Source organism: Eptatretus burgeri, chromosome 6 (genome assembly GCF_056783735.1).
Source record: "Eptatretus burgeri isolate ZD-2024b chromosome 6, Ebu_testis_v1, whole genome shotgun sequence".
NCBI classification, from domain to species: Eukaryota; Metazoa; Chordata; class Myxini; order Myxiniformes; family Myxinidae; genus Eptatretus; species Eptatretus burgeri.
Genome location: NC_140966.1, coordinates 8,459,342 through 8,469,134, shown reverse-complemented (window position 1 = coordinate 8,469,134; position 9,793 = coordinate 8,459,342). Strand labels below are relative to the sequence as shown.

Here is a 9,793-nt window from a genome sequence, read left to right as displayed (position 1 = left end):
GTACCGTGTTCTCGATGTCTCACTTTGATTAACAAACGGCCAAGCGATACTGCAAGTGGAAGTGTTGACGAAATGATACCCATACCAGAATGGTGGGGACAAGCCCTCTGTTTGACGCACAATGCTTCACCAACGTAAGTTTACAATCAGACAGTTTGGGAAAAGGTTTATCGAGTTAACAAAAGGCACATATTTACAAGGGACTGTCACAAAAGCAAAGTTCTTACCCCAAGCACAGAAGCCCAGTCTAACTCAGTCACTTATCACAGGTTTGCAAAACAGGTGCCTCAGTCATACTGGGAAACAAGGTAAGGAAGAGGGCTACACAGAAGAGAGGAAAGAGTATGAGGCATATTGTTGGCCTCTCATTCAACTACCTAAGCCGTCAGTCTCATGTTGGTCCCAACAAAAGAGGGGAGAGGCGGATGAAAGAAGAGGAGAGTAGGTGTTGTGATGTGATTTGTGGGGAGAGGTGCAGAGGGTGACTGCATGAGTCTTAGAGGATATAGCATGAGGTGGTGTGATCGTCAGTGTACCCTGAAAGGCCCAACGGGTGCTTGTTGATAGCTAAGTGCATCCAAAGAGAACAAAGTAGAGTAGTGCTAACAAGATACATGTCTGTGAGTTAGTGTGTATGTGGCCAACACGTCCGATAATTTACCACTGGCTGGGTCCAGTTACCTGCACGAAACCTTGCTAGCTCACACTACTTCACCAGTCCACTGCTGTGCTGTGGTCACCTGCTCGTTCTTGTACCACCAGTCCATTCGTGTAGATCCACAGATGCATCAGCTTCGCTCTGCGCTCTGGTTCGGGATTTATAGGCTGCAGGAAGGCATGGCATTGCGACTGCCACTTCTTCTTGTGAGTGCTGTGACGTTGCCGTGATTCTGCCTTCACAATCACTGTTGAGACCGACAGTGTTTTGCCTTCCCATTGGCTCTCCGTTCCAGGCAACATCCATTGGTTGTGCTCAGGTTCCGCAGTGCAGCCAGTGATAAAAACGTGGCATTGAGGTCGCCGTTGATGTTGCTGTTGGGGTTGAGCCAGCTGCAGCTGTATATTTTGTCATGTGCTGTTTGAGGTTGTTGGTTTTGTAATGTGTGAAGCAAGTTGCAAAGAGAGAGGGAGAGAAAAAAATGAGACAGAGATAGACAGATAAAAAGAAAGAATTAGCTGGAGAAGAAAAGAGTCACAGGGGGTTCAATTCTAAAAACACAATGCATGTTCCCTTCCCACTGACATTGGGGGGGGGGGGGAGTGGGGGTGGGGAAGTAATTTAGTTGCACAATATACTACAGAGATAACTTTACTCGGGTTCTTTTATGTTTCTTGGTATGTACTTCCTTGGGGTCTCTTAAAACATGCATATAACCTTTGCAGAATAATGATGCAAAAAGCTGCTTTTAGGTTTGGGTGTGGGGGCGGGTGGAGGGGCGGGGGTGGCAGATGGAATGACATGCATGGACCTCATTTGCTTTGAGACAATCTACATATCACATATGCAAAAATATCGGAATTTTTAACCCTCTTCTTTCCTTTCTTTACTATAAATTCACAACTTGCCTCCATTCCATTTACTCCGCTCTCCGAATTTCCTTTTTTATGCCGCATCTCTACCCCTCTCCCTACCCTTTTCATTCTTTTTCTCAATTTGCTCTCATTGGTATCGTTTTCTGACCAACCAGATTCAGTAGCTTAATGGTTAGAACATCCGTTGAGTCTAGGAGGTCGGAAGTTTGAACCTGACCCCAGCCGAGTTATACAAAAGACTTTCAAAATGGCACGTGCTGCTTCCTTGCTTGACGCTCAGCGATTTAAAAGGATAGAGCATAGTCAAACAACGATTGAGCGAGCTTGATGTCCCCATTGGCCTCCTCCTGCCTTGAGGTTTGTTGGAAGTTTGGAAGATAACTCATATTATTATTCGGAGATTGGTATTTTTTTTATTTTTTAACACAAAGCAATATTACTGTACTAATAATGATTAATGCTGTGATTATTACATGGTGATGAAAGTTTTTACTGCGAGGTTACATGATGGATATGGTGAAAGTGTAACCCCAAATTTGGTGAATTTCAGAAAGGAAGATGTTGCCAGGCTTGCAAGATCGATGCTACCTGCTGCTTTGCTTTGCAAGCTGCTGAGCTTTGAAGAGTTGTTGCATTTTTCATATCGAGGTCTAGTGACAGAGAAAGGGCAAAGACAGCTGGTGAGTTGGGGTCAAAAACAGACAAGCATTGAGAGAAATGAGAGAAAGATCACAAGAATGAGATAAAGATAAAACTACAGTACAGCATACCTTTATAAGCAATATGTGGTGAAGCACATTATAACAGTGCAATAGTATTTTCTTCTGTCGTCAGTCTGCATCGGCAGACATGAGGATCAGTGGAATTTATCAACCAAGAGTTGATAAGAATATGTTGACTGCCATGGGAAATAAGCTGCCATTACAGATTGGAGTGTTAGTCCATCATCAGAGAAAGGAGGAAGGGTTACGAAGGTCAGATGCACTTCAGTTCCGAAGGCATTATTAAGGATTCTCTTATCAACTTTTATAATGTGTTTCCGTCCAAGGAACTTCATTGCAAGAGGAGGCAAATGGGCCAATCAAAGTCTGCACTGGTATTGTCAACTTATGATTGTGTGTCCACGCTCTATCCTTTTTAAATGCTGAGCGCCGAGCAAGTAAGCAGCACGTGCCACTTGCCATGCATGTTAAGTTAGCATGTCCCATGTGTTTCTGTAGGCTACAGCATATTCTTTTACTAGGGAACCATTAGAGTGAAGTTGTCCTGTTCTCAGTTGATTATGTTTGTCCCATATTCTGATGCTGTGTGGACTGTGCTTCCTCGCTGATGGACCTCCAATAGCTTATACTCGTTGCTGTGTTTGAGCCTTTGGAGTAACTGCTGAAATCTATCTCTCCGTGCTTTTCTCGACGTATTTGAACTTCGTATGTTTTACGTTTATTTCTACTTTTTTCACATTTCTCTTTATTCATTCCAATTCTTGCTTTTTCCTTATCTTTTGTTCTTTCTCCTCTCTCTTATCCCTTTCACTCTTAATTTCTGTTTCTTTGTCTCTCTGTTTCGGCTGTAGGGAGAAGTGAAGTCATACAATCGTTTTTGGAAGACTCACTTGGCTGTGCCTGATGGATTTGAAGGTAGAAGTGTCTCAGTTGAAATCTGAATTCTATCCAGGTTCTTCCTGATGACTCTATCTTTGTTATTTGCTTATTTGTGTTCCTTCTGATGACTCGAATGCCATATTTGATCTTTCATTTGACTATTTATGACATGAGGGAGGTGGTACAGTCAACAAAGGTATGAGGTATAGGAAATCGTAATTCATATGTATCCTCTCTGTGAATCAGGCAAGGTAAGGAGAGGGGTAGGTTTGGATGTATACAGTTTGTGTTTGGGCCGATAAACCTCCTAGGGTGCACTGCAATATGTTGCGTCATTAATTCGGGTGACATCGCCACAGAAGCAGTGACATGCCACATCGCTGGCCAGTGCCAGACCATGAGAAAAGATCATTTAGAGGTGTGGGTGTGGCAGATGGAGAGGGGATAAAAGGGCACTACACATTCTGTTCACACTCTCTTCCTTCACCCTGCTGGATGCTACTTCACTTCTCTACTGGGTGTTCTTGCTGTGGGCTGGCCGTCCTGCTCATGCAGCAGACCTGCTTGCGTTGGAGCCTGTTTTGATCCACGTATCTATAAAGACCTTGTCTGGCCCCGCATTTTGAGTTGAAGTGATTTTATTTTTGTGGTGCCATCGGTAAATTATTTTTTATCAAGTCCTTTTCATTTTACCTTATCATGAAGTGTACTTCTTCTCCATTCATGTTGTCTTGTGGTTTCAATCCCATACCTCCCTCCAAGCCTTCAAAAAGGCCAAGTTGTCTCTCCGCTTGAGTGCAATTCCTTTTAGTTTGACAACTCGTGAAGCACATGGCTGGTCTGCATTAGCAAATCCATCGACGTGACAATGTATTCAGGAAAATGGTGCTAACCTCTTGTTTGAGAATTTGGGCCTCCACTCATTGCTGAGAGAGGAGCTGCAGCACATCGAAAGCTGAGTGACTGGGACAGAAAATAAACTCACAGTCAGATTACAAGCTGTTTGAGAAGATGAAAGGGGGTAGCAGCAATGATGGATTTCATTTCTTTCATATAATTTGAGGTGAGCTTACTGGATTCTAGTTGCGAGGTTCTATTGTTTCCCACTTCTTGTGAACAGGAGTGATATTGACTGACTTCCAGGAAAACGGGAGGCAGCCAAAGGAGGCCAGGCTGAAGATTCCAAATCGAAGAGAAGCAAGAGCAGGATTTGAAAGCTGAGGAAGGACAAGTTCAGTACACAGTGGGTACGAGGGGTGAAGATGGATACAGCATGAGATGGGTTGGGTACATGAGCTTTGAAGGCAAGCACCAGGTTAAGACATTCTGCCTTATTTTGATTGGAGTTTGAGTTGATGCTGATGGAGGTGAGGGAGGAGAAGGAGCTTGACAAGGTTCTATCATGACTTTTACGAAATAGATTGTTTGTTTGGAGAATTCAGCATTGAGTTTTGCAAGATTATGTTTTCTGGCTTGTCTAAAGGCCTTGTCACACCTTGACGATTTAGCCAGCGTATGCCGACATATGAAAAATTTGTCTAAAACGCTGGCACACGTCGAATACTTATGGGTAAGTTTTGTATACGTTAAGAGCACGCTGGCATACGTCGTAGTACGCTGCATATGTCGTATATACGCCGAGCTGTTAGACAAATTTTCCATGCTTGAAATTTTTCGACGTATGCCAGCGTATGACTCGCACATTCCGCATAATGCTGGCCATAAGTTTTAGGCACGTTACGCGATCGGTGACACACGTTACTTGTAAGTTACTCATAAGTCGAAACACGTCGAGGTAATGGTTAGCGTCAGTGTTCCAGACTCCCTGTTTTTCTTTTTTTTCCCCTTCTCTACGACGGTGATGTTAACACTTCGATTTCTAGTGCGGTTATAATATAATATAATTAATAGGCTGCCGCTCAACGATTTAAATCATAACCGCACTAGAAATCGAAGTGTCAACATGACCGTCATACCGAAGAAGAAGAAAAAAAACAAAAATCCATGGAGTCTGGAACACTGATGCGAACCATTACCTCGACGTGTTTCGACTTATGAGTAACGTACAAGTAACGTGTGTCGACGTGTGTCAACGATCGCGTAACGTGCTTACAACTTATGTCCAGCGTATGCGGAACGTGTGTCATACGCCGAATACGTCGAGAAATTTTCAACATGCTGAAAATTTGTCGACGTATGCCAGTGTACTACGACGTATGCCATCGTGCTCTTAAAGGCCCGGTCACACCTTGACGTTTTAGCCAACGTATGCCGATTTTTGAATTTTTTTTCTAAAACACTGGCAAACGTTGAATACGTTATGGGTAAGTTTTGATAACATTAAGAGCACGCTGGTATACGTCATAGTACGTTGCCATAAGTCGTTGTACGTTGGCTTTAAACGTTGTACTTTTCGGTTGTCCTCAAATTTTTTCATGCTTGAAATTTCACGACGTATGCCGGCGTATGACTCACACGTTCCGTTACGCTGGCCACAAGTTGTAGGCACGGTCTGCGATCGTTGACAGACGTCAACACATGCTACTTGTAAGTTAATCATAAGTTGAGACACGCCGAGGTAATGTTTAGCGTACCCGAAACTTATTTCTAACCTATGATTAACGTGTTGTTGGCACGTTACGCGATCGTTGACACACATCGACAGACGTTACTTTTAAGTTACTCATAGGCTGAAAGACGTCGGTATAATGGATCGTCCTTGCGTCAGCATCCGCGGCCACGGCCAGGACACTTATTTGCAGCATTCTTCAAACTTTTCTTCAGCATGACGAGGATGTTCACACTTCGATGTCTAGCTTGGCTATGATTCCAATTGTCTATCGGCAGCGTCTATTTAAAATAGTCGAGTTTGAGCGTTTTAACACGTTCAGAAGAAACGCTTCAAATTTCCAAACCCCAGCGTCAAAAAAACAAAAAAAACAAAAAAAAAAAACAAAGGCGAGTGACAGCAATTTAAATCGTTCATTCTAAACAATGAAACTAGCTGAGTGGTACCATTTCAAAGTCGTTGAGTGTTAAAAAAATCCAATTGTTGAGCGCAAGCGTCTACTTTCAATAGTGGAGATGCAGCCATTTAAATCGTTGAGTGGCAGCCTATGAACCTACCCGTGGACACGCGGACGCAAGGACGAGCCATCATAACCCACACCCTCCCCCTCACACCCACCTACTACTGCCAACATGAACAAACTACTACTAATACTCATACTAACACTGATACTGATACTGATACTGTTACTGCTGACATGGACATCAACTCAAAAAGGAACTCGAAAACACTGTTGGGTTCCCCTTTTATGAGCACCATTTTTATATACCAATTCCCAAAACCGCTGGGAACACGTCTCTTTATATGGCAGTTGTAAGCGAGAAACACATTCATTTTTTTTTTTTTGTCGACCGGAAGACGTCATTGGAATACGTCGACATACGTCGATGTGTGTTGGGACTACGTAAAGAATTGGTTCAAAGCACGTCAAACACAAGTTAGAAATAAGTTTCGCGTAAAAAAGACATTACCGCGACGTGTTTCGACTTATGAGTAGCTTATAAGTAGCCTTTGTGGACGTGTGTAAGCGTCCACATATCGTGTGTAAAACTTATCCCCATCGCATGCGGAACGTGTGTCATACGCTGAGTACGTCGCAAAATTTTGAACATGTTCAAAATTTCTTGACGTACTCTACTTACTACGACTTATGATAGCGTATTTAGCGTTCTACTCACGTATACCAAACTTACTCATGCCGTATTCGACGTGCCCCCAACGTTTTAGACACATTTTTCTTAGGTTGGCATACGCTGGCAAGATCGCCAAGGTGTGACCGCGATTTTGACCCTTCCATTTCTACGGCAGTTATGATTTGAATCGTTGTGCGTCAGCCTTTTAATAGGCTACGTCACGACATCGTCGGCGATGCGTGCAACGCGCTATGCCTGAGTTAGACTATCGTTGGGCATCGGTTGTGTAGGCCGACAACAGGTTCAGCATTCGTTGGTATAAGTTATCTATAACACAACGAAACGTTCTGTGTAGTTACCAATGCGTTACACATAAGACCAAGTCGCTATGAATACGTCCGAATCTTTAAAAAAAAAACATCAAAAGTTCAACGTAAGCCAGCGTTTTACATACATTTTAACACGTTGCCATCGCTGGCTAAAACGTCAAGGTGTGACCGGACCTTAACGTATACAAAACTTATCCATAACGTATTCGACGTGTGCCAGCTTGGTTCAACAAATTTTTCACAAGTCGGCATACGCTAGCTAAAACGTCAAGGTGTGATAGCTGGTTCACACTTCGATGTCTAGTGCGGTTATGATTTGAATCATCGAGCCGCAGCCCATGAATAGCCTACGCCACGTGATTGTCAGCGATACACTGCCGCGCTATGCATAAGTTAGACTATCGTTGGGCATAGTTTGTGAACACCGACAACACGCTCAGCATTCGTTGGTATAAGTTATCTATATGTGATTTAAGCGTTCTGTGTACGTTACTAATACGTTATGCATACGTCCAACACGTTATTATACGCCCAAAACTTAAAAAAAAAAAACATCAATAGTTCAGCGTACGCCAGCGTTTTACATATATTTTGATACTTTGCCATACGCTGGCTAAAACGTCAAGGTGTGACAGCCCCTTAACGATGGATACACACTTGTTACATGCCGTAAAGAGTGACCTTGGATGAAAACACCTTGATGTTGGATGTGTATTCTTTTCTTTTTTTTGCACTTTAAAATTAATAATTATTGATTTTGTTTTGCAGTTTTTTGGAGGATATTTGTATTTCTCCATTTGTGAAAATTGCCATTCATTTCTGCTCAATTAATTTTCAAGTTTTCAAGGTTAGGAACAGGATCATGCATCTTCACATCGATCTCAACACAAGGTTTATCAGATTGAGGTATGAGGATTGTAGCTGCCATTCAGGGTGCCTTGCGTCTCCGTTGTGCTTCCCAAATCAATCAGCACTTTGCACATTTTCTTGTTGCAGAAACACTTGGGGAGTCAAATATTGGATATAAATGTTGAGATGTGATATGCATTAACATTTATATCAACTGTAGTACCAGATTTATTGAGAGCTCTTATTATCTACAAGACTTTGCCATCGTGCTGTATCTGTTAGAAATTGGTTCAGGCCAAAGATATATATATATATATATATATATATATATATATATATATATATATATATATATATATATATATATATATATATATATATATATATATTCGACAACGACCAGTTCAGGACCCTGGCTGACTTAAACCCAATCAAATCACTCTGGAATATCTTGCAACACCACCCGAGGAACAGTATAAATGGGCCACAATGCATCACTGAACTTTCACTTGCTCTGCAGGATAAATGCAACTTTATTATTCCTGATTTTAACCAACGTCTGATACGAAATGGGATGGAAAAACACCATTATGAATGGAAGTGGTTGTAAATTAATAAGCTTGTATATTTCTTAACTGTTAATATATTTTTCGTATTTATAGTGCACTAGCTTGGTTTGGATCGCTTCGCTCACCTCTCCACAGTCATTGCAGCGATTGACTTTTGGGTCATCTGGATCATCAGGGTCTTTTGGGTCCTCAGGGATTTTTGGTCATCTGGTCTTTTTTTTTGTATACCTTGTCGAGGCTCATATGAGAGCTAACACACACCGCACAGCAAGGGCGACATGAGACAAGAGGGGCAGGAGTGGGAAGGACAAAACAGTGGGGAACAGAGACATGAGGAGATCTATGGAAGGGAGATGGATGGGGTGGGGAACATGTGGTACACAAGATGGACACTACAGGGACTTTCAGGAATGAAAGCAGGAAATTTGAAGGAGGTGGGGTTGGGGTGGATTAATGGGGGTAGAAAAGATCAAGGATTATGATGGGGCATGATAAGAGGTGGTGGTGAACAGCTGTTTTAAAGGCCTGGAGGGAAGAGTGGGATTGAACAGAGTGAGGAAGTTTCTACCAAAGGTTGGAAAAAAGAGGACTGAAAGACTGAAGGTGTGCAATGATTCGTGATTTTGGTAGTTTTACCAGAAGGGGGTTGTTGACGGACCTTGAACGCCGTGCGGAAATATAGTGGGGACAAATCGCAGACAGCAGGGGGGGTGGGGGGGTGCGAGACCGGAGATGAGACGATATAATAGGAGATAGCAAGACCACAGACCTGCCTGCTGTGAAAGTGAGAGGCCCAAAGACTCAGCCTCATCGCGGGAGATACCAATGATACGAAATGCCTTGGTTTCTACAGTATGAAGCCGAGAAAGGTGAGGCAGGAGCACCAGTCCAGAGTGGAGAGCAGTACTCCATCAGGCTGCGAACGAAAGCTTTGTATATGGTCAGGAGCTCAGGTGGGCTGTGGAAGGAGTTTGCACGACGGAGGATTCCCAGTCGGCGACTGACTTTGGAGGCGAGGTTGGAAATGTGGCTTTTCCAGGAAAGATCATGGCAGATAGTGAGACCCAGATGCTTGAAAGAAAGGACTTCTTCCAGAGGATTGTTGAGAAAGTAGATGGGGGGGGGATGATTCCAAACGGTCCTTTCGGAGAGACATAGTGAGAGTGTGAGATTTGTCAGGATTGAAAGACATGTTTCATGTGTTGGAACA

At 43.0% G+C, this 9,793-nt stretch overlaps 1 protein-coding gene across 2 annotated transcripts in view; it reads left to right on the top strand.

Annotated features, from left to right (window-relative positions):
- The window catches only part of LOC147024199 (uncharacterized), a 147,166-nt gene extending 138,863 nt beyond the window's left edge, over nt 1–8,303 (top strand). For both annotated transcript variants that reach the window (XR_015058811.1, XM_085883671.1), the window contains exons 4-5: nt 3,107–3,170; nt 7,934–8,303. Coding sequence is in view for 1 of the 2 variants with exons in the window: in XM_085883671.1 (XP_085739797.1) it covers nt 3,107–3,170; nt 7,934–7,968 (99 nt within the window). In the remaining variant the exon portion in view is untranslated. The remainder of the gene's footprint in view (nt 1–3,106; nt 3,171–7,933) is intronic.
- The last annotated feature ends 1,490 nt before the right edge of the window (nt 8,304–9,793 follow it).